This window comes from Chelonoidis abingdonii, chromosome 3 (assembly GCF_003597395.2).
Source record: "Chelonoidis abingdonii isolate Lonesome George chromosome 3, CheloAbing_2.0, whole genome shotgun sequence".
NCBI lineage: Eukaryota > Metazoa > Chordata > Testudines > Testudinidae > Chelonoidis > Chelonoidis abingdonii.
In genome coordinates this window covers 112,912,198-112,937,317 of record NC_133771.1, presented here as the reverse complement: position 1 = coordinate 112,937,317, position 25,120 = coordinate 112,912,198, and the positions used below count along the sequence as shown (strand labels likewise).

Genomic DNA, 25,120 nt, shown 5'->3' with positions numbered 1-25,120 from the left:
ATCAGACATGGCAAGAAAGGGCAAGTGAGGCGTATTGGTGCCATTACTTCTTTAACCTTCTAATCTGCCTTATCTAATATACAGACCTGAGTAAATTCATCTTAAAACAACTCGAAGTTGCTCAGCATGCCCAGAACAGCACAAGTAACTTGAGCAAAAAGGCAGATCTTGCTCCCTAGGGAAGTATGCTTTCCAAGCACAACTCATGTCACAGGACTGAGTCCACAATGTGTGAAAGTACTTGAGCAAAACTACAAAAAAGTATAACTCATATATTCACTTCACTTGAGACAATTAGTCCACAGAATCAGTGCACTGAAGAAATTAATCTAGGAGGAAGGAATGAAGAAACAAAATAGATACAGCTTGGCTAAGCAGTTTTAAAAAAATATTGGAAGGGTGTCAAAAGCAGGAACACAGAGAAATTTAGCACTACAGACAAGTACAGATAAAGAAAACCGGCTGAAATTAGGAAATGGTAAATTTAAGCTAAGTGTCACGAAAAAAATTCCTGACAGCAAGTTCTCTTAGACTGTGGAACAGTCTGCAAGGAAAGTGATGGACGTCTCATCACTTAGGACTAGACTACAAAGAACAATCCTATCCTTGGCAGGAAAGGGACTAAATAAGCAGTAAGTCTATTCCATCTCTAGTTCTACAGTAGCACATAAAACTGTGCTGTCAGCCCCTATCTCCCACTTGCTGAATTTTCAAACACCTCTCTTTTTCCCAGGCTGCAGCACATGCTTGGAGAAGCTCACTGTAAACACCACAAAACTCTCTTATTATTTACCTGCAAACACTCCCCTTCTCCACGAGGCCTACAGAAAACTTTACAATGGCTAGGCTGCTTGTGGGCTGAGACCACTGTCTGTCATGCTGACCAAAGGGGTCTCATAGGCCTGGTCTACACTACGCATTTAAACAAAATTTAGCAGCATTAAACTGATTTAACCCTGCACCCATCCACACGAGGCCCTTATATCAATATAAAGGGCTCTTTAAACCGGTTTCTGTACTCTTCCACGACGAGAGGAGTAGCGCTGAAATCGGTATTGCCATGTCGGATTAGGGTTAGTGTGGCCGCAAATTGACAGTATTGGCCTCCGGGTGGTATCCCACAGTGCACCATTGTGACCGCTCTGGAAAGCGATCTGAAGTCGGATGCACTGGCCAGGTAGACAGGAAAAGCCCCGCAAACTTTTGAATTGCATTTCCTGTTTGCCCAGCGTGGAGCTCTGATCAGCACGGGTGGCGATGCAGTCCCAAATCCAAAAAGAGCTCCAGCATGGACCGTAAACGGGAAGATACTGGATTCTGATCGCTATATGGGGAGACAAATCTGTTCTATTCTGAGCTCGTTACAGAAGATGAAGCAAAAGCATCTGAAAAAAATCTCCAGGCTATGATACAGAGTCCACCAGCACAGTGCTGTGTACAGCGTAACGGAAAGCCAAAGAATCAAATGGACGCTCATGGAGGGAGGGAGAGGGTACTGAGGACTCCAGCTATTCCACAGTCCTGCAGTCTCCGAAAAGCATTTGCATTCTTGGCTGAGCTCCCCATGCTGTAGGGTTAAACACATTGTCCGGGGTGGTTCAGGGTATAGCTCTGTCAATTTACGCCCCTCCCCCCATGAAAGAAAAGGAAAAAATCATTTCTTGACTTTTTTCAATGTCACCCTATGTCTACTGCATGCTGCTGGCAGACACGGTGCTGCGGCACTGAACAGCAACATCCTCTCCCCTCCCTCCCAGTGGCAGACGTACAGTACAAAAGGACTAATAGCCATCCTCGTCATCAATCTGTGAGTCCTCCTGGCTGTCCTCAGGGAGGTTAGCCGGGGCACTGGGTAAAAATAGGAATGACTCCCGATCACTCCCAGCAGATGGTACATAACAGCTGGTAACCGTCCTCATCATAGCAACTGGGGGCTGAGTTCCATCAGCCCCCCCCTTTCATGTCTAAAGAAAAGTTCTGTACTGCCTGGACTATCATAGCAGTTGGAGGATGCTCCCTTCATTTTATCTCACTAAAAAGTCAGTGTTTCTTATCCTGCATTCTTTATTACTTCATCACACATGGGAGGACACTGCCATGGTAGCCCAGGAAGGTTGGGGGAGGAGGGAAGCAATAGATGGGTTGTTGCAGGGGCACCCCCACGAATGGCATGCAGCTCATCATTTCTGCTGGATCTGACATGGAGCGGCTGTGCTCTCTGGTTCTCTGATACACTGGTTCTCTAGTACACTTGCCCTATTCTAGCAGGACTGACTCTATTTTTAGATAAAACATAAAGGAGGATGACCTGGGATCATTCCCATTTTTGTCTTTGCGCCCCAGCCGACCTCAGTGAATGCCAGCCAGAGCACCCATGACAGCAGCAGACGGTACAGAATGACTGATAACGTCTCTGCTACCTGCAAAGGCAAATGAATGCTGTTGTGTAGCACTGCATCCAGTGTCAGCAGCATCCAGTACACATACAGTGACAGTGACAAAGGCAAAATGGGCTCCATGGTTGCCATGTTGGCGTCTGCCAGGGCAATCCAGGGAAAAAGGGCGCGAAACGATTATCTGCTGTTGCTTTCACAGAGAAAGGATGAGTGACGACATTTACCCAGAATCACCCGTGACACAGTTTTTGCACCATCATGCATTGGGATCTAACCAGAATTCCAATGGGTGGGGGAGACTGTGGGAACTAAGGGATAGCTACGGGATAGCTACCCAAAGTGCAACGCTCCAGAAATCGACGCTAGCCTCGGTACATGGACGCACACCGCCGAATTATTGTGCTTTGTGTGGCCGCGTGCACTCGACTTTATACAATCTGTTTTACAAAACCGGTTTATGTAAAATTGGAATAATCCTGTAGCGTAGACATACCCATAGTTTCCTTGTATTTCCCCATCTATCTGTATCCATCCGTTGTCTCCTGTCTTAGACTGTAAGCTCCTTGGAGTGGGGACTGTCTTTCTGCTCTGTGTTTCTACTGCGCCTAGCACAACAGGGTTCTGGCCTCACAACTACAGTAGCATAAACAATAAATCATAGATAATAATGTACTGAATGCAAAAGACTGGAAAAAAAGTACTCTGCTCACTGGTACTTATTCCCGTACAGGACACTGACATTTACAGGTCTGGTTAAGCTCTCGGTATAATGAACAGAAAACACAAATTTCTAGTCTTCATGGTTGTGAAGAATAGCTTGAAAAAAACGAACCCAATAGACTATGACACCAAGAGGCAAATAAAAAGAATCTCTACAAGTTATTATTTTTAACTCTGTCATGATGTTTGGGACTGGTGATGCTAATAAGAGTAATGCAGAACAGGAGCAGGGTCTAAAAGAAAGATACCTAGCGTGTACTAATACCTGCATTATATACCCTGGGTTTATCTAGGCTTTCCACCAGGTGTGGGAGCCTAGGTACAGGAATACTCTACTAATACGTGTGGCAGATGAGATGAATGCTTATGGTCAATCTTATAACATACCTCACATGGCTTTTACCTTACTATAGCAAAGTATGAACATTAAAACAGTCATAACATGTTGCCTTTTGTCTTTAAGTAGAAAATACATATGTGCCTATTTGGCTTTGATCACACTGGCTTTTTTATTTTAAAATGCTTTTGCTCAATGCATTGATCAAGTTCAGTCATTGGAAGATGTATGTGATGGAATGATGAATAAGCTGTACCCTGGTGCCCTTGGACATACAATAGTGAGAGGATTCCTGGTGGCACTGTACTCGGTGTAACTGGCTTTGGGGAGGAAAATTCCTTGAAAGCGGCACAACATTCAATAAAAGTAACAGAAAGAGAATGCATAGGAGGGGAACAAATCAGTTAACAAATCTTTATTTCAGCTACTGTAGATAAAATATAGCTAGCTAACTATACTACTACTATTAAAATGACACACTGATTGCCAAATTCAAATGTTCAGGTTGAAAATATTCCTCTTAATTTTGAGCTTTACTGTCATCTTGAACCCTCTGGAACTTAAAAAAAGTCCCCGTGTGTTTTCAGCATTCATTGATGATACTCAGAAAAGCATGCTACTCTCATTGCTGTTTTAGGGGCAGTACCACATCTAAAGAAACAGCATGGGCATTGCCCAGTGGAGATTTTCCAATAATCTTTATTCACAGGGGTTTATCATGGGTTATGAAAAAGATGGCAGGACTTTCCTTGAGGAACACAAGGATGCTTGAGAAGCACATTGGAACGTGTCAAGAATTCCCCCTGCAAGCACTTCAATGAAAAATATCTTTCAAGTGTAATTTTCTGTTGGTTTACTGTTTCTTAGGAAGGTCAGGCTGTTTGACTATGTCAGGTCCATATTTATTTGCTTTGAACTTGTAGCTGGACTGTTAACAGTCTCCAACATGACTTCTAAATCAGGAGGCTAAGTTTAGCTAGCCAAGCATCCAAACAAGTAAATGGATTTAAGAAATATGAAGTGGATCCTGTATATTATCATCCAATTCAGCTTTCAACATGTCTGAAAAAGAGAAAAGGTAGAAGGGATGTATATAAAAGTTACTCACCGAGTGTTTTGCTTGTAGCAAGATTCCATTTGCAGCCCAAACAGCTAGTCTCTCTTGTGGAGCCAGTAGGTTCCCAAAACTTAATAAAGAAGGAAGCAGCTGGATCAGCATTCAAAATACCTTCCAAGACTTTGTGGAGCAACACAAAAAGCTAATGAAGCTCCTGCTCCTATCAAGCCCAGCACAGACCCAGAGTAAATGAGAGTCCATCAATTGAGTCTGAAGGGTTAAGATGGGTTTTCTCCATGTGTTAACAACAGTTGATACAGTCTCTGACTCAGATATAACCAGGTCATGCCGGCTCTCCTTGGGTAGCCAGGAGATAAGCTCACCAATTCCCTCCCAGCACTTCTCGTCAGTGAGGTTCATAGATTCATAAATAACATCAGAAGAGACCACTGTGATCATCTAGTCTGACCTCCTCTGTAACACAGGCCATAGGACTTCCCTGATTTAATTCCTGTTTGGACTAGAACATAGCTTTTAGGAAAACCTCCCATCTTGATTTAAAATTTTCCAGAGATGGCAATTCTATCACAACCCTTGGTCAGTTGTTCCAAGCAGGTTCAGCAATTGCCCCTGCTATGATCATAGCAGGAAGGAGAGAGATTTTATTGCACTCAGGCTGTCAACCCTGTGGCCTTCTCTTTGCACCTTTCTCTTATGTGACTCCCAGCAGGGATCTCTCTCCAGTCATCAAATCTGATAATTTAGCTGAGTTAGCCCTTACCCTTTTCCCATCTGTCGGCTGCTAACCCTTCCCCACACACTCTGAGTGTGCAGTAGGTATGCCCTATCAGACTCATGTAAAATTAGAGTTACCAAAAGAAACTGGCCATTTGTTACTAAAAATGATAGTGTATCAGAGTCTTTATTCTTCCTCCCTCCTCATGTTGATATTTCACCTTGGACCTGTCCTATGAAATAAATAATAGTGCCACCTCATTATGTTTTAATGTGTTGTAGTTCATATCTGAAAAGGTCAAAAACTAAAAATAATCTAACTAGGCCATCTATTCTACAACAGTTCTATTTAAAAGTGGTTGAGTATGTGTACGTGCACGTGAGCTGGTAACAGTGGGAGCCCAAACTCAAACTTGACTCTGTATGGCTGCAACTTCACTTGGATACTGACAGTTTACAACAATCTATGTTTTTGCAAAGTCATAATTTGCTGCCATGGAAAGAATTCCATTAGCAGAAAATAAATGTGTTGCCTCAAATCTTCAGGGAAAGAAATATTCAAGGAGGAGGAGAACTTTTTTTCCCCTTGCAACTACAAGAAAGAAGCAGCCAGAAAAACAGAGAGGGGGAGGAGGAGGGAATGGAGGTTGGGTACATGGTTTTGAGATGCTGACGTGGAAGATAAATAACCAAGACTTGGGTAATAAAACTAAAACACTAATATTGTTCCTTCCAGCGCAAGGCCCAAATCTAGGTTCATCTCAGGGCAAATCTGATACAAAACCTCTTCGTAGAACTATCTTTTGATGAATATTCAAGTTGTTCTTAGAAGAAGACAGGAGGGGAAAGGTTTGTAATCTGAAAAAGGAAACAACAGGAAGAAAATGAAATGAAATAACCGAGACACAGTTTTGAAATGGTAAAGGTTTCCCTTTTGAAAGTCATATTAGGACTGGTGAAAAGTGCCTGATTACTAGCCCAGGGGAATGAAGTATCCACAGAATAACAACAACATGAGCGGTGCTAGTATACAATCTGTCTCAACCATACACTGGAGGGATCACCTCTAGGCCTCAAGTGGTGTAAACTGTCATAGCTCCACTGCAGTCAATGGAGCTCTGACAATTTACAGCAGCTGAAGATCTACTCCTGTCAGTTTTTCCAACAATTTAATTCTTGGCCTCTCTGCTGAGACTGTCAACAGAGTTCCCAGTTAGTCTCCCTATGTCTGGCCTTCTCCTTTGTAGGCCCAATTCTGTGAAGTGCTTCTCAACATGAATTGAGGACACTCAGAGTTGGGACCATAGTTTGATTCATTAGACTGAAATACTATAGCCAGCTCAAAGCCTGCCCAAACCAGGCCTGAGATTTGGTAAGCAAGATTCATTGCAAAGTGTCAACCATCAGCTCAGCTGAAAGGATCAAACAATATGTCATGCTCTGTTCCTTAATATCATCCATGCCAATGTAAGTTAGGAAGAGACACCTCATTATAAGGAAAAATCCACTCCAGACATTTACCTGGTGTTCTCCCACTACTACTATTAAAATTGTCATCAGTAGTGTGAAAGTATGAAATAGAGGTTGGAGAAAATGTTATTTATGCTAAGGAATCTGATCCCACATCTCAAAATTATTTTTCTTGCTGTCCTCATATTTTGTCCTGGGCCTACTGTACATCATATCCCGTATTTAGATCCAGGAAGGATGAAGGCAATTAAAAGAGAGAGATTTTTATTGCTAGTATAAACCCACACATACTTGTAGTATAAACCAACACACACACAGCCCCAATCAAAACTTTATTTTACAACCAGAGGGAAAGCTTCTTTTATTCCTCAGAAAATAAGTTTAATTTTTTATTGAGACAAGCTGAAGTAGTGATTTCAAGAGAACACAAATGGAAAATTATTACAGTTTTGCACATAATTTTTTCTTTTTAAAGCATAATTCAGAAGATGCCGGGGGAATTCTGAGGTGTAGGGAACGATCTTCGTACTTTTTGGAATGTCACAAGAGGACAGTCCAAATTCTAGTCCACTGTAACAAAACTAAAGTAAGAGTTCTTCCAGCGACACACACCCTTCTCCCTTTCCAAATTCCTATTTTGGTAGTAAGGATATTTCTTATTTTACAGAAATTGAGTAAGGACATAAATCATGTTTAGAATCAAACAGCCCTAGTCTTGAAAGTTGATCCACACACACAGAAGCATTGCATTCAGAGGGAACCCCACTATAGCCACAGTACTGTGAATTAGGCTGCAGGATCAGGCCTTTGTAACTACACTAATAGGCTCTTTAATTACAACTTCTTTAAAATTAGAGGTAAATAGATTTGCACACAATACAAATATCTTGAACAAGGGAGGGTTTTAGATATACAAGATAAGGGAACACCACTGAACTTAGACAATACTAGTTACAGTATTAAGTAAAAATCCATACTCTTGTATAAAGTATATCAATGATTTGTTTTCAATCACTTCATCCCACTTGATACATTTTTCCAATCACTAGTTTACCTGTTAACATATGTGTTATGTGTCTTTCAATTTCTCTTATTCTTGTTAAGCATATTTCTATAGTGAGTTTTTATTTCTGCAACCACAGAAATCAGGTACAACTACTATGCTCTTATTTTCCTCTTTAGTCTATTTCATTCTGCTAATTTTTAATGCCAAAAAGTTAATTGATCAGTAAAAACCACAGCAGCTGTGTGTGAAAGAAAATGAGGGATGTTTACAGCTGTGAGAAGTCAGAAAAGGGAGGGGGAGGGGAAAATACCCTCATCATTTATAATTGATTAAAAATGACTGTCTCGTTCATACCCACAAATGAAACAACTCCAACTTCCCTAAGATTCTAAATTTAACAGAAATTGAAAAAACTCCTGCAATTTTTATCTCAAGTTAAATGAAAAATCGAGGCACTGACACGATACATTTTAGCACAGATCTATCATTCTGAATGAGAAATTCGTTAACAGATTACATAGAACTCCGCAGCTTCTCCACTCCTCCCCAAACCATAGCCCTCCAGCAGGAGTACTACCAATGCATTCCCTCAGAGGTATGGGTTACAACCAACACTCTTGTCCATTGTGAAGAGTGAAATCTGTAACTGGTATTTTAGTTGGGAAATCAGCAGCTATTGTCTCAATTCTGCTGGCACAGCAGGTGAAAATCAGGAGCAGCTGTGCTTCTGGGTCGGACACTGTTTGCACTACCAGTAACTGCAGGGAGGGCAGGTTTAAATTCTGACTAAAGTTCCATGAGCCCTCCTGGCCAGGGGCTCACTGGGAGATTTGATAAATCAATGCATCTTTTGAGTCTCCTCGCCATGCCTCTTCCCCAGTCAGAGGCTATGCTGCTGACTCCCTGGAGAAGTGGGGTTTGCAGGCTCTTGGCACCACCCCTCCTGATCATCTCCTCCCGCCAGATTTTCTGCTGAGAGCAGCCCTAAACTCAACTGGTTGAAGTCAGCATATACCAGGGCTAAATTAAGCTCGATGTCTTGCATGTGGAGAGTACACAAACAGAAATTAAGGAGTTCATTTTACATAAACAATAGAAAAATACAAAGCAAGAGAATGTACAAGGTGCAGATTTTTGATGTGTCAAGCTTCACTCCCTTTGCATGATACAGAACAAACTACCCTGCGAAGGACCAGAAAATAAAACAGACGTCACTTCTTTAGAAACAAAACAACTTCTGAGAGAGTAGTATGTCTGTGCACATGGAGAGATATAGGGTAACGTCTATAAATAGCACCAACCTGGCAGCCCTGGAGCAGCAACAGAAGCCAGACTGAGGCAACAGCCGGCTTTGCTATGGAACTTTTAATCTAAATGCCATCCTACTTGTCCTCGGAGATGCACTGAAAACGGGTCTGGCTTATCAAAGCTTTATCATTCTTTTCAACATGGTTTCATCAGGCAATACTAGTAATTTTGCAATGTCATCTTTAAATATTACAGTATTTGGTCTTTATTTCAAGCCAATGCAGCAACCGATCAATACCCTGATTTCATTGTAAACTGACATGCAAGTAACAGTATTTTAAAATGCAGTTTATATACATGTTCAATTAAATGCTGTTAGACATGCAAAGTATGCTATGTCATGCTATGGAACAGTGTAGAAATAGTATAAAGAAACTTTGTATTGAAAGAAATCAGATCAAACAATCCTGTAGAAACAAAACACCAATCCACCGTCTTTAGGTGCTATTTCTCTGTTATTTTAAATTGATTTACAGTGGTTATGCATTCAGGATGAATTTCACTACATCCCACTAAAAACAAACAAACCAACCTAAATCCTGAATATATGGGCTTCAGCATTCTTGTAAAATTGAATGCATTAATATTTGCATAGCACTGAGATATTCTGAAGTGGAAATATTATTTATTATTCTCTTTATTAACTAAACTAATGTGCAGTTGGAAAATCTGGTGCAGTTAATTATTTGCTTTCCATTAATCTGGAAAAAAATCTGGTGCACTTCACCTATGCTCATCATACTGGGGTGAGGTGGAGGGCGAGAAGCCAAGGAGCAGAGGGCTTAGGTAACTTTATACCACCTTTCCATCCCTCTGATAGTGGGGGTAGATGGGAGAGAGTTTGTTCCCTAGTACAAATTAGAGTAACTTTAAGGATGTTCTAGGTTATGTTGGCAGTAACTGCTCCATAGATTCCAATCTGTTGGTCCAGGACTGCATTCCAGTTACATACCCCAACCCCAGCAGGCCCTTATGTTGGGCTGAGGTGGGGCAGGAACGGTTGATCCTATCCTGGGATTTCCCTACATCAGCAGAGTCCCCAGCTATCTATTTAAATCAGTTCTCCCTCCAGTTTGTGCCACCTGACTGGCAGTAAAAGGACTGAGCAGGGATCTAGATCTGGCTAATTATTTTTATTGAGATTCACCAGTAGCACAATTTTTCAGAGCACTATCTGGACACAGGAAGCAGAGGGAAAGGGCACTCTGACCACAAAATCAGCTACGCCCACCAGTGTAAATCAGAGACCATATTTTTTAATGCCAAAAGATATTAAAAGATATCTTCTTTTATTGTGAAACGTTCTAGAGTAATATCACTTGAAACTTGTAGGATTCTCTTTTCCCTCTGTTATGATACAGCGTTTACAGGATCTATAATATCTAGGTGGTATGTTCTGTATATAATCCAGTCTGATATAAACAGCTTTCAGGTTCACTGAGAGATGCTCTCCTTTTCACCGTAATACCCGCTAAGAGGCTGTATTATATTATGTTACATGGTAATGGTATTTCCAGAAAAAAAATGAATTACACATTAATAAAGCAATGAAAGTATGCAGGTAACCATGGCTACTGTTGTGGACTCAATAACATCTCTTATACAGTTGTTAACATTTGTATTATTGCCAATTAAGCTGCAGAGATCAGATTTGAAAAAGGGCTGGCAAACAGTAATTTCTCATCCGAAGGAAATAAATGCAGGCGTCTATATCAGATTACATTATTTTTTGTCTTCTTAACAGGCACATCTTTCTTCCAACGTTCAAATTAATGCTGAGAAGTAATGAAAATATAACCCCTCCATGGCCATCAGTTACGTAACTTGTGTGTCAATAACATGTTTTACCCAAGCTACCTCTTATTTAAGTTATCTAAATAATATTTCCTTTTCTGATGTCCCAACACAAACTATGCATCTGTAACTGGACTTCCACAAAGCCTCTTGAAGAGTCTCTTGAATACCTGAAAGAGTCTTCTCAGTCCCTTTAAAAATGTGCAACCAAAATGCTAGTGGTTTCTATAACTGATCATAACATCTGCCCCTTCTACTTGGTGCCCCAAATAAGATCCTGGTCACCAAAAGTATTCCTTCAAAGGAAGTCTGAAGGCAGCTGGGAAGAGGAAGAGGCAGCGCTTTCCCCTTTGACACTGTTTACATTTCCAAACTGTTCTTTCTTACAGCACTTTTCTGTTTAGGGATAAGATTTTCTCCTCCCATAGCTCAAATAATCATAGAGGAGAGAGCATCCCTGGGGAATTTACCCTGCATAAAAAAATGTACAAAATAAAATTGTGCATTTGGGATATTTTGGAAGTAGCTGCTAAAACAAGTTGAAAGAGCATCTAGAGGGCTATGTTAGGAACCCAAGAACAGCTTGCAAGGTGAGCCAGTGCACCCTGAACAGATTCCAGTAATACCACTAAAACGAAGATAATGAAAAATGCCAACTGTAAGCAGGGTGAGGAAGAACCTGGAGCAACTGCCCCAAGATTGAGTCTCTTGGTCTTCCCAACAGAATTGCCAAACTCTCTTTGAGTTTGAATCACATATGAATCTCTATCCTGCATAGTTTGTGTTCCAGGCCTGCTTTGGAGAGGAAAAAAGATTTCTTGGTTAAGGCACTAGACTAGGACTGGATTTAATTCCAGCTTTGCCACAAACTCCCTGTGCCACTTCATATAAGTCAATCTCTGTGCCTCAGTTCCCCATCTGTAAAACAGGGATAATAATGCTTCCTTTCTCCCATCCTTAATCTGTTCTGTCCATTTAGATTCTAAGGTCTTTGAAGCAGAGTGTACATACAGTGCCCAGCAGAACGGGGCTCTGATTTAAGCTGGAGCGTCTGGCTGCTACTCTAACATAAATTAATCAATAGTAATAATAATAATGTTTTAAAAAGTGATGCACGACCTTAGAAAGTTTTGGGTGCTCATGACATTCTGGTATTCAATCCAGACCTGTGAGAGGCTGTGTCACCGCTTGCCCTGCAACTTGGGGTGCCTCACAATGCTTGGCTGCTGTAGATCCGAACATGGGCTCCTCACAAATAGCCAAGAAGCATGCAGGTCATACCCTGAGTGTCTGGGTATAGCCCTGGTCCAGCAGCTCTGGACCACAGCAGCCTGTCAGCAAATACCAGCCACACTGGCTTCCAGCAGTCTTGGTCAGTACTGCGCAGGGTGACCTTAAAAACACCCCTCATCCAGGATTCCTTCTCCCCACCCCCAAAAAAATGTGTGTTTTGCGCTGTCCAGCCCTCTCCTGGATAGTCCAGATATATTAGGTCCATTGCCCCTCTCAGGGGATCAATATACAACTGTTGGCTACCTTAAATAGTGTTACTCAAACAATTCGCAACACTGGATTAGTTTTGATTAAAGAATAAAACACATTTATTTACTCACAAAGAGACAGATTTTAAGTCAGTACAAGTAATGAAACATTAAAGTCAGAAATGGTTACAAGAAAAATAAAGATAGAATGCTTTCTAAAGTTAACAAGCTGGACTTGGTTCAGGGTGAACTCCCTTACCACACGTTCCCAGTACCACTGCTGACCAAACTCTCAGGCCAGGATCTACTCCCAAAGTTCAATGGCTGTTTCTCTTTGTCGTCTTAGATGAAAAAAGAGAGGTGTTTTTGCCCCGTTACTCTCATAGTCCAGTCCCCCCATTTTCCTCTAGGTTACCCCTCAAAGCCGAGTTTATTCAAATAGTAAAGGAGGCAACATGGTGCATACTAGTGAAAGCTACTGTTTCTCCATGCTGTTTCTTCTCACATCTGTTTGCATAAATACAGATTTTTCTTGTCTCCTGTCTTCCCTCCCTCACTGTCTGAGGACCCTGTTTACACCTTATATGTAAACTGAGGTAAACCCCCATTCCTTTAAGACCTGCTTGACCAGTTCTTCCTAACTGGGGCTATTTGAGTTTGAACATGTGCCACCAACATCATTCGGTGCAATTTATAACTTTAAATCTATTGCTACATACATTTCACCATGATATTATTAACCAGAAAGTTATAATTTTCAAATGATACCTCACAAGGCATATTTGGTATGAAGATTATTACACTCGTATGTAAGGTATGAATACAGGGATGTATTCACCACAGTGCTGCTACCATGTGCTTTCTGGGGCACACTAGAGGCAAACAGAGAGCAGAGACCAAATAAAAAGACTCAAGAGCTCTGAGGAAATTAATGCTTGTGAATTCAGGAAGGCAGGTAACACAAAATGAAGACTGCTAAACCACAGGGAAAACATATTTATGCTTCTTTAAGCTTTGCATAGGCAGGGAGGGTGGGAAGAAGAAAACAAACCTCTCTACAAAGGATGACCCTGCACGATACACTTCACGGCAAATCAAATAAAACCAAAATTATACATGATGGCCTGGAATAAAGTAGGGGACAATTTTTCAATATACACTGTACTTTAAACATTCTCACTTCCTTTTTGAGCTTTCTCCTCAGCAACATACAGGACATACGATTATCAGTTCCCTGTTCTGTGGCTCTTCCCAGCTGACTACCATCATCACTTCTTTATTTCAATATTTGGTTTCCTCCTCATTGATTCCTTTCTGTCTTGTACTGTATGCAACTTGCACCTTTATCACCTTTTCTCTTAACTTCTGACACACCTATTTCTTCCTCCATCCCTTTCTCCTCTTCTGCTTCATCTGCAGTTCCTCTGCCTTACATCTACTGAAATGTTCTCAACCTTATTTCCTGATTCAAAAATACTCGCCAACATAAATACGCATTTGTACATACATGTTTTTAAAAAGATTTTCAGCCAACATGAATTATCCATGTTTGCTAATAGAAATCTCAATAAATCTTTGTATTAAAGAGAATTCTCAGTATTATGTTTAAATAAAAGAAAATGGCTTACAGAAAATTGTTATTTTCCAGTTCTTAATTTTATAAAGTGGCTTAAAAATATCTGCTATGTTCTGTTCCTTTTCTAACTAGTTTTATGGAGATACGTATTTGACCCTTCCCATAACTAGTTCATAAAACTTTTCTACACTGCGTACTGTATTTGCAGAAGAAGCCACAAAAACATGTATGGCTTGGAACTCTGCATACAGGGTTTATGAAAAACTGGTAAAGTTCAAGATGATAAAATAAAACTCTAAAAGTCCAATTAAACAAATTAAATATTTTCCTCAGTTAAGGATGTAATTTGCATTTTAGTCCACCTCAGATAAGGGAGAAAAAATGGTTATTCGTCTTCTCGTAACTGTTGTTCTTCTGGGTGCACAGTCATCTGAAAGTTTTACCCCTAACAGCACCCATTGGGTCAGGTGTGGAGCCCCATAGAGTGACGCCTTCATGGTGTTCAATATATGACCCAGCCAACCCAGCGCCGCCTCAGTTCCTTCTTGCTGGTTACTCTGACAGAAATGAAAGTGGGTGGGTTTGCAATGGACATAGGCAACACATCTTGAAGAACAACAGTTATGAGAAGGTGAGTAACTGTTTTTTCTTCTTCAAGTGATTGTTCATATAGATTTCAATTAGGTGACTCCCAAGCCTTACCTAGATGGTGGGGTAGGAATGGAATCACTGATTGGAGCACCGCTCTGCTGGAAGCTGCATCATCTCTGGCATGCCTGATGATGGCGTAATGAGAGGTGAACATATGTACCAAGGACCAAGTTGCTGCCCTGCAGATTTCTTGTATCAGGACGTGGGCCAGGATCACCGCTGATGAGGCCTGTGCCTTTGTGGAGCGTGCTGTAAGAACCGGGGCAGGTATTTTGGCCATCTCGTAGCAAGTGTGGATGCATGACATGATCCAGGAGGCTATTCTTTGAGATGAGACCAGGAGCCTTTTCATCCAGTCTGCCACCACTATGAACAACTGGTTCAACTTCCTGAATGGCTTGGCGTGCTCGATGTAGAAGGCTAGTGCTCGCCAAACATCCAGACTGCAGCCTCTGCTCATGGCTACTGGCATGAGGCTTACAATAAAAAGCAGGCAGGAAAATGTCCTGACTAGTGTGGAAGTGTGGCACAACCTTAGGAAGAAAGGCCGAGTGAGGTCTGAGTTGTAGCTTATCCCTGTGGGAAACTGTATAAGGTGGGTCTGAGGTAAGGGCCTTTAACTCAGACACCCTCCTTGCGGATGTAATGGCGACCAGAAAAGCTACCTTCCATGGCAGATAGAGAAGGGAGCAAGTTGCAAGTGGTTCAGACGGGGCCCCCATTAACCTGGAGAGGACCAGGTTAAGGTCCTACACAGGGACAGGCTGTCTGATCTGGGGATATAGCTGTTCCAGACCCTTAAGGAACCAACCAACCATAGGGTTGGCAAAGACAGAGCGTCCAGATACTCCTAGGTGGAAAGCTGAGATAGCAGTAAGATGTACCTTTTGGAGGATGCTGCTGGGCCTTGCTGTTTCAGGTGCAGAAGGTACTCTAAGATGAGAGATACGGGTGACTGAACGGGGGATGTACAACGCTGGTCACACCAACAAGTAAATCTTTTCCACTTTGCCAGATATGTGGCTCTAGTGGAGGGCTCCGTGCTGCTGAGTAGGACCTCTGTTACTTGTTCTGAGCACAGAAGCTCCATGAGGTTCAGCCATGAAGCTACCATGCCGTGAGATGGAAGGACTGCAGGTCGGGGTGATGAAGGCGACCGTGGTCCTGAGTGATCAGGTCGGGGAGGGAAGGCAAAGTGATCAGGGCAACTGCTGACAGCTCCAGGAGCGTGGTGTATCAATGTTGTTGAGGCCACGCTGATGCCACCAGAATTATCTCTGCCCCGTCCCTGCAGACCTTGAGCAGGACCTTGTGCACAAGAGGTAATGGGGGAATGACGTAGAGCAGATGGCTTCCCTGGGGTAGCAGGAATCCATCTGTGTTTGAGCCTGGGCTGCGTTTCTGGAGGGAGCAGAACATTGGGCACTTTCTGTTACTCTGGGTGGCGAACAGATCGACCTGGGGAAACCCCCACCTCTGGAAGATGGAGCGCCCACACCTCCTGGATAAGGAGTTGCTTGTGAGAAGTGGGACAGATGATTCAAGAATCTGGAATTGTGGCTGGTTCGCCATCCTCAGGCGAACCTTCAAAAGGCCTGCTTTGGACCTGCCGGGGCTGGGAAGGCTTGCGTCTGCCATTCCTGCCCCTTCTTCTATAAAAGTCCTGCCTTGGCCAAGAAGAATAGGAACACTGCTGCTGAGGCTTGACATGTTTACGTTGGGTTGCTGGGGTGAGCATACCCAAGGATTTCATGGTAGCCCTTGAGTCTTTTAGCCTATGCAGTCAAGAGTCAGTCTGCTCTGCAAACAGACTTGCTCCATCGAAAGACAGGTCCTGCATGGTCTGTTGAACCTTGGCGATCATGGTGATACCGGAGGACGAGGTGCGTGACGCTGAGTCCACAGCACCCAGTGAGGCCTGTAAAGAGATCCATGCCACCATCTTGCCCTCCTCCACTATCACTCCAAACTTTTTGCTGGACTCAGTTGGCACCAGCTCTTTAAACCTGAGGATCGAGTTCCAGGAGTTGAAGCTGTATCTACTCAGAATTGCCTGCTGGTTGGCAATCCTGAGTTGTAACCCCCTCGTGGAATACACTTTGTGCCCAAATAAATCTAGGCGACCTTGGAGTTAGGCACTGGGGCTTGTTATCCCTACCTATCCTTTTCATTTACTGCAGCCACCACCAATGAGCTAGGCTGCGGGTGTGTGAAGAGGTATTCATACCCCTTAGATAGTACAAAATACTTCCTTTCCACACTCTTCGTGATGGGAGGGGATGGAGGCTGGGGTCTGCCAAATGGTTTTAGCATTGACATGTATAGTCTTGATGAGGGATAGAGCCACCCAGGATGGGCCTTCCAGGACCAGGATGTTGACCATCGGGTCCTCTGATTCTATCACCTCCTCAGCCTGCAGGCCCATATTTCACGCCACCCTGCGAAGGAGGTCCTGGTGGGCACAGCTGTCTATGGGGGGTGGTCCAGAGATGGAGGTGCCTGCAACCGCCTCATCCAAGGAGGACGATTATGAGGCTAATGGGGGAACAGAGTCCTCCTGACACTTTTGGTCTCCAGAGGCCTCCTGTCCCACCTCTCTGTCAGGGCCATCCACAACTGGATCAGGCTCAGGAGCCGGGGTTGGTTCCACGGGAAATAGTGTGACCGGTACCCTTGGCACCCCTAGGGGTGAGGCAGCTCGCTGATGCCTCTGGTACCTGTGGTTCAGATGCTGCCAAATGGGAACCTTTGGATTGGACACCCTGGGCCTGGTAGTATGCCCATGGGGTCCAAAATGGCCACTGCATTGGTCTCTGCCACTGCGCAGGCCATCGTCCTTCCCCCACCTTAGGCATTCCACAGCCTGACTGGTGCCAGTCCAGCTCTGAGTATCTCGACTCCGTCTCTGAGTCCGAAGACAGGGAGCAGGACCGCAATGGCCAGGGCAGTGCCGAGCAGAGCTGGACTGGGGAGCAGTGCTGAGATCGGGTCCTGCACAAGGATGCTGACTGGTGCTGGGATAATCAGTGCCAGGAGTGGGACCTGCTGCATGATGGGGATCGGTGCGATGATTGGTATCGCGACCTGGAGCTGTGTCGCGAGTCTAATTGGTGCCGGGACTCCATTGGCAGTGCTGAGGGATGAAGCATCGCCGGTTTGTCTCAAGATGTTGCCACACGTTGTGGTACCGGAGTCTTGGTTTGAAGGACCCGGGGCTGCGGTGCTGTCATGGCAGCGAGGTCCCTCACGGTCTTAAAGGTGTTCAGGGTGTATGGCAATTCCACTTCCTCAATGACCTGGTTCAGGAAGTCCAACAGCACTGGACTCGACCGTCCCCCTTGCAGGGCCAAAGTCGACGGTGCTGGCTCCGAAGTCTTTAGCCCTGGGTGCTCCTCTCTGGGATGCGCCCCATCGGCCGGCTCCAAAAGGGTGGGTCTCGGAGTCGGAGATCCACTCCTTCTCTACTTCCGCCACTTCTGCGTTGGGGAATGGGACTGGTGCCAGGTTGATCCTGCCTGTTTTGGTGTCACCGCGGGTCTCTCCTTGAGTCCTTCCACGTTGCCACTTCTACCACTGCTGCTGGGGTGCTGCGCACCGATGAGCTTGATGCCGGCTCTTGCTGTGCTGATGTAGGTTGCAGCCTAAGTGCTGCCTCCATAAGGAACTGCTTGAAGTGAAAGTCTCACTCCCTTTTTGTTCTGGGGCAAAACCCTTTACAAATGCTCCACTTGTCATGTTTCCCCCAGACACTTAAAGCAAGCATTGTGGGGGTCGCCCATTGGCATGGGATTGCTGCAGGACTTGCTGCAGGACTTGCAGGGTTCAAACCCTTGGGATTTAGGCATGCCCTGAATCTCAACAGGGAATGCAGTCGGGGTGAAGGGGAAGACCCCCCCTACTCCCAACAGCTATCTGCTATAACAACCGAAAACACTAAAACTAAATTTAATGAGGCTAGGAATAACTGTAAACAAAACTAAACTGAAAACAAGGGAAAACGAGGAGAGCTTGCTAAGCAAGTCACCGTGGTTCGCACAACCGTCACTGGTGGTAAGAAGAAACTGAGGCAGCGCCAGGTTGGCAGGGTCATATATTGAGCGCCATGAAGGTGCCACTCCAGGGAGCTCCACAGCCAACCTGACGGGTGCTGTTAGGGGAAAAGCTTTCCGACGACAGTGCACACAGCGCGCGCACACCTAATTGGAATCGATATGAGCAATCACTCAAAGAACTCCCATTCTGCACTTAGTCTAGCTTGCTGTCATAGTGCCCATTGACCAGGTCAATCAGAAGCATTTTATGAGATATTGGCAATGCTAACCTTAGTATAAAATCCATGGATAATTTGATCATTTTAAACATAGTTCATGTATATCCTACAGGAGACTGGATCACACCATTAGTTCATCAGTTCTGATATCCTGCCACGATCAGTAACCAATATTTGACACACATTACAAAAATAGCAATACTTTTGACTTTTATATTAGGTTTCATCTGAGGGTGTTACAGACATTAATTAAGACTCATAGCACCCCTGTGTAGGTATGACAGTATCATTATCTCCATTTCACAGGCAGGCAAGCTTAGGCAAAAAATGTTTAAGGGTTTGATCCTTCAAAATGCTGAGCATTCTCAATTCCCTCTGACTTCAATGGGAGTTCAGGGCGCTCAGCACCTAGCAGGTTCAAGCCCAATAACACTTTTCCAAGATCATCCAATAATTCAGTGGCAGAGTCAAGAATAGATCCCAGGCCTCCTGGAGCTCAGTCCTGTCCTTTATTAGCCACATGATGCTTTTTCAGACTTGGGAGCAGTGTGACAATAAAAGAACACAATAATGCTCCCAGACAGTTGTGCTATGCTGTACATTTACTTCCTTCCCTGCAGAAAGGAGTCTTGCAGGGAGCCTTTGTGCTGTTGGAGGGGATGGACTTGAAACAGATTTTGCACCAGCAGCATTCAATTCTTCTCCCTCCTCTAGTCAGGCTGTATCCTCGCTCCCTCATGCTAGCTGGGCTGCTAGCTCTGTGGATTTAAATAATATTAATTAAACTCATTACATCATTTGTTCTGAACAAAAATATCTTATACAAGTGATATAATAAGTAGTAGTTGTAACAAGAATAGGATAAGGTACCAGCTTCTGGTCTGCCTTTTGCCATTTTTCTTATTTCCTCACTCATTTCGTTGTATCAGGGGCAGGGCCAGCTCCAGGCACCAGCATTCCAAGCAGGTGCTTGGGGCAGCAATGTGCAAGGGGCAGCAGTCCCTGTTGTTTTGCCTGCAAGCAGTGTGCCGAATTGCTGCTGTGGATGGCAGGGGCAGTCCGTGTACGTTAGGGTGGCTTGCGTATTCCCATGGCGGCGGCAATTCGGTGGCAGCTTCTATGTTTAGCTGTCCGCGGCGGCGCAGCTTCTGTCTTCTGGCTGAAGACAGAAGCAGCTGCCGAATTGCCACCGCTGCGGAAACACGTGAGCCACCCTAACGGCACATAGACTGCCCCCACCATCCGCGGTGACAATTTGGCGCGCTGCTTGGGGCGGCAAAAACAGTAGAGCCGGCCCTGATCAGGGGGCTAAGATGGTCATTCTAAAAGGCAGGCACACAGCGTCTGCCAAAGCCATTCCTAATACCACTTTTTTAACTGTTCAAAAACTGGTGTTGGCACTTTACTCTCCCTTGTGCCTATCCCCGCCCTCCGCACTTTAGGCCAATAGAAATGCAAATGGAAGTTATTACTTATATTTTACAGGTGGGATTGGGTTATGGGAGACAAATGGAGCCCCTGCACTAAAGACAGGTCACAGCTGATGCTCACAGTCACCATAGGCAAGACTAAGTCTCAAGGTCACTCCCAAAACCTTGATTTCTGCAGATCAGCAGGTAAGCAGCATTACTGCTGTGGCACTAGTTCCATGTATTCATAATTTGGCTAGAGACTTTTTCTGCAGAAATGCTGCCTGTTCTCAAGTACAACTGCACATGAAAAGAGAGTAATTAGAAAACTAAAAAGGCAAAAAAGGGAACTTTTTTAAAAAGTGATGATTTATTACAAAGACAATGGCAGAAAATGATTTCTGATACTGCTTCCGTGTGAAATAATGGCTCACTCCAGCAATGAGAAATAGGTAAAAATCTGGTCACTGAGTTGGTGCATATGTCTTCAATTGAAGGAAATACTATCTGCCAAACTTAAACCAAGTAGATCATAGGTCTGTGGAAAAGAACAAAAAAAAACAAAAAAACCACCACTACCACAACTCTAAGGGGGTGGAATCTAGTTGCTATAGCAGCAAATTAAACAAATAAATGAGATACCATGGAATGCTGCAAAATATTTGTGGGCTGATTTTGTCATTTGCCACATGTGTGAATATTAGAAGTCAGGTTTTAGCTTACTAAGCAGGGTTCAATACAGTGAGTACAATATAGCACAACTATACTTTTATAGCATGTATACATTTATTCTTACCTGATTACATGCTAATGGGTGTCAGCTGATGAGCTCTAGCATACACAACACTGCATTTTGTTAAGAGTGGAAAAAAGTTACTATAAAAGCATTTTGTCCTCTAGCTATACAAAAGTATACCTGAAATACTATTAACTGAATGTATACCACATGCATTACTTTTGTATAAGGATATTTCTACCTTTCCCTGTTCTTGTATGAACTGGTAAAAATATAAGCTTTTTTGTAGTGATTACATCCAAAGTGATTTGCTTCTGGGGTTTTTTAGACTATTTTCTCTATTTGCTGTTAAACTCTCAACCACCTCTTCTCCAATTATTTTACAACTTATTAAAACAGGCTGTTGTATATTACAAACAGTACATGCCATTTCCTCTCCAACCCAAGAAAAATTACATTTAAATTTTCCATTGCAATATAGTGTATTGTTCCTCTTGTGGATGAAAGGCACTATCTGAATATAAGCTATTATTAGTTATAATAGTGTATCATTTTCAATTTTCATCCTATTGTCTACTTATGCTCTCTGGAAAAGGAGAAATACTTGAAATATGAATATAAAAGGGTCCTAGAAATCTCTGATGTCAGAGGACACAGAGAATAAGTTTGTTATTTTATCTGAGGAGCGAGAACAGATCCTTATCCATATGTACATACAGGATGGTATAATCATTTTACCTTTATACAGTATTTTATATTTATTTTCTGAGAATCACAACAAGATAAAATGTGAATTAGCATCACAAAAATGCACCTGTTACAAAAAACTACTATACAGTTTAATCACTACAAAAGAATTACACATGGTCACAAAAGATCATGTAGTCAACTATTGAAATTGTGTTTTAAATAAACATTAAAAAAATAAAATCAACATTCCCAAGCTTTCTGCATTTGACCATGTACTATCAGAATTATGGACGCGCACTATTAGATTGTAAACCAGTTTCTGTCCTGTCCTGTGGTAGTACTGGTTTTAAAAATCGCAACCAAATTTTAGGGCCAAATCTCTGGTTCCAGACAAGCCGTGCTCCGCATATAACTCAAAGAGGGAGGGAGTTTCTAAATCATCTTTCTATTTGCCCAATCCTGTGGCTTTTCACTGGTCACTTGTGTGTATTGATCATGCTTGTGAAAATGTCGGCATGTGCAATTTTCTGAAAACATGGCTTTCAACGTTTTAAAAAACAGCAAACTCAACAACATACATCTGAAGGCTAAACCAATATTAAAGCAGGAAGGTTACAAATTCTGGAATTAGACTTCCTTATCTCTGGTGCCACAAAGTGAGTCACTTTCCATTGTAATAGTGACTTGTAGCAAGCAGCTTATTTGACTATTTTAATATGCAGCACAAACCATGTGTTGCAGCCAATATGCACAAATAGGTCTTACTCTAAACTGGCTTCTTTTAAGAAGACATGATATTCTGAGAGTTAGCCAGGGAGCTGAGATAATGTATCACACTGATAGTTAAAGATATAGACAAAAAGAAATGGATACACAGAGATACTGACACCAGTCTACCGATACCACACAGATATGGTTTAAGCAGTCACAGATCTTGTATTATTAGGATAAATGTTATCAGGACTTGAGATTCAGGGGAAAAAACTGTCTTGTCACCATTCAAATATTAAATACACCTGCCCTGTTAATATATTTACATGTCCAATAGTAACAGCAGCAAGTTGGCTCAAGTCTCACTAGCAGCACCATTACACCATCAACTTCCTCCCCCGTCCCTGTAATTAACAGAACTGTGGGATGTTTCCCAGAGGACATGCAATGAACAGTAAGACATATGAATTAAACATATTTTCCTTTCCCTCTTCTTTCCTTTTTTCTTCTATAATTCTCTCCCTCCTCTCAGTTCCTCTTTCACCATTTTGTCTCTCTCTCTTCCTGTTGTCTATACTGTTTTCTGCTCCCATTTTCATTCCCTCGCCTTTCATTTATTTATTTTTTGTCACAAGCTGGAGGAACATCTGCTTTTTGTTTTGTGATCTGTCCTGGTTCCCCCAATCAGATGCATCTCCCCTGCCTCTCTTTCCATCATAGTCGGCTGTCCCTCCCTGACATCTCTCTCATTCTATTCTCCTTGCTTCTCCCTTCCTTTCTTTCCCTTGGTGGTCACATTTCTTGCCTTCATCCCTGTTTCCTGCCAGAATGAGTTACGTTCCTGTGTGGGTAGTGATAGGTGGCTTGCACAAAAATGACCTGACATGGGGAGTTCAACTTAATACAAACTTTTAACTTGTAATAATACTTCTTTTCAGTGGGGATCAGATCTAGGAACATTCAACTGACATTAAGTAATCAAGTGCATTTTATGAGAGATTATGACATTCCAGGGTGCAAGCCAGAGCAGTGAGACAGTGTGTCACCCTTGCCCTGCAACCTGGGGTGTCTCACAATGCTTTGCTGTTGTAGCTTCCAACCTGGGCTTCTCACAAACAGCATGCAGGTCAGACCTTGAGTGTCTGTGTATAGCTGTTGCCTGCCAGCATACTCCAGTCATACTCTGCCTTTCACCAGCCTTGGTTACCATTTGCAGGATGACCGAAGTCCCAATCCCAATTTTTCCCAAAACGTGTGTTCTCCAGTGTCCTGGACAGTTCAGAGATTTTAGGTCTGTTGCCCCTGTAAGGGGATCAATATTCAACAGTCTGCTACTTTAAATGAAGTTACCCCACAGCCCAGTTGAACCAAAACACTGGATTAGTTTTGATTAAAGAATAAAACTAGTTTATTTAACTACATGAAGATAGGTTTTAAGTGGGTACTAGTATAAGGCATCAAAGTCAGAAATGGTTACAAGAGAAATAAAGATAAAACACTTCCTAGTACTAAAACATAACTAACTAGACTAGGTTCAAAGTGAAGTCCCTTACCATATGTTCTCAATAACATTGCTGACCAAATTCCCAGGTCAGAATCTTCTTCCAAAATCCAACGGATGTTTCTTTTGTTGCCTTAGGTGAAAGAGAGAAAGATGGATAGGGAGAGAGAACTTGGTGTGTTCTTGTCCCTCACTTTTATAGTTCAGTCACCCTGTGAAATGCATTTTCCTGAGGGTTGCCCCTAGATAAAGTTCATTCCCACTGTAACGATGGAGACAAGGGAGTTGTTAGTGAAAGAGGTTCCATGCTGCTGTTTTGCTCAGATGCAAATCTGTTTGTTCCTGCCCCACTTCCTTGTCAAAGGATGATAACTTGATAGGTGATTGACCATCAGCTTTGGTGACACCTGGCTAGAGGAGTCAGCTTGTCTATTGTTTAAACAGTTAACCCATTAAAGGGAGAGGGGCCAGGGTTGCTCTTGGGGCTAGCTGGCTGGCTGTTGGGCTGGGTTCAGCTGGCTGGCCAGCTGGTTGGGGCCAGGGCCAGTTGGCCGGCCAGCGTGGCTGGGGTCTGGTGTGGTGCAGCTGAGCTCCGAGGTCCAGCCAGTGTGGCTGAGGTCCAGCTGGGTCTGTCCGGCAGGGCCAGGGTCCAGCCAGCGCAGCACGGGGTTAATAGTTAATGTCGGTTAACTAGTAAGCCTAATGCTTATCGGTTAACCGGTTAACATTTTACATCCCTAGTAGGGAGTGAATACAGGGGTGCATTCTGTCACAGAGACCTGTCATCGTTATACTGTAGTTTCTTTTGTAAGTCTTGGAGGAGGCTGGAAATTGACTGATAATCAGGAGCACCCAACACATATGTTCAGCAAGGAGCGCTATCTCAGACCTACACTACAATGAATAATCTCACTTGGCAGGTGCATAGTATTGTTAAGACACAAATCCTAATTTTACAGAAAATGGCTTGTACTTTTTTGTATTAGGTAAAGGGTCTTTTTTCAGAATGTCAGGGGACGTCACTCTCCTAATCCAGCATTTTTTATCCAGGTGCCTTTCAGTTTCTGGATGCTATGCTGACACAAGTTCTGACATACATCCAGTTTCCAAGCACTCCATACAAGTAACAGAAAACCAAGATAAGTTTTTATGTTATTGCTGTTTTTCTTCCCAGTGTGTGTGGATAACTGATACCACTGTATTCATGTTCCAGTTGTGGGACTGGCAGATAACGAAGAGATATATCAGAAGATGTAGCATAACCACAGCATG

The 25,120-nt window shown here is 43.1% G+C and overlaps 1 protein-coding gene across 7 annotated transcripts in view; it reads right to left on the bottom strand.

Annotated features, from left to right (window-relative positions):
• Positions 1–25,120, bottom strand: part of AIG1 (androgen induced 1) — a 195,291-nt gene that overhangs the window by 86,641 nt on the left and 83,530 nt on the right. The window contains exons 4-5 of one of the 7 annotated variants that reach the window (XM_032794936.2): positions 6,030–6,103; positions 3,854–4,515 (exon numbers count right to left, since the gene is read on the bottom strand). The exons of 3 other annotated variants lie outside the window; for them this stretch is intronic. In XM_032794936.2, the coding sequence (XP_032650827.1) occupies positions 6,071–6,103 (33 nt within the window). In that variant the 3' untranslated portion in view covers positions 3,854–4,515; positions 6,030–6,070. Of the gene's footprint in view, positions 1–3,853; positions 4,516–6,029; positions 6,104–17,447; positions 19,560–23,900; positions 23,982–25,120 lie in introns of those variants that run through there. 3 more of the 7 variants (XM_032794925.2, XM_032794917.2, XM_032794946.2) reach the window with 3 other exon arrangements.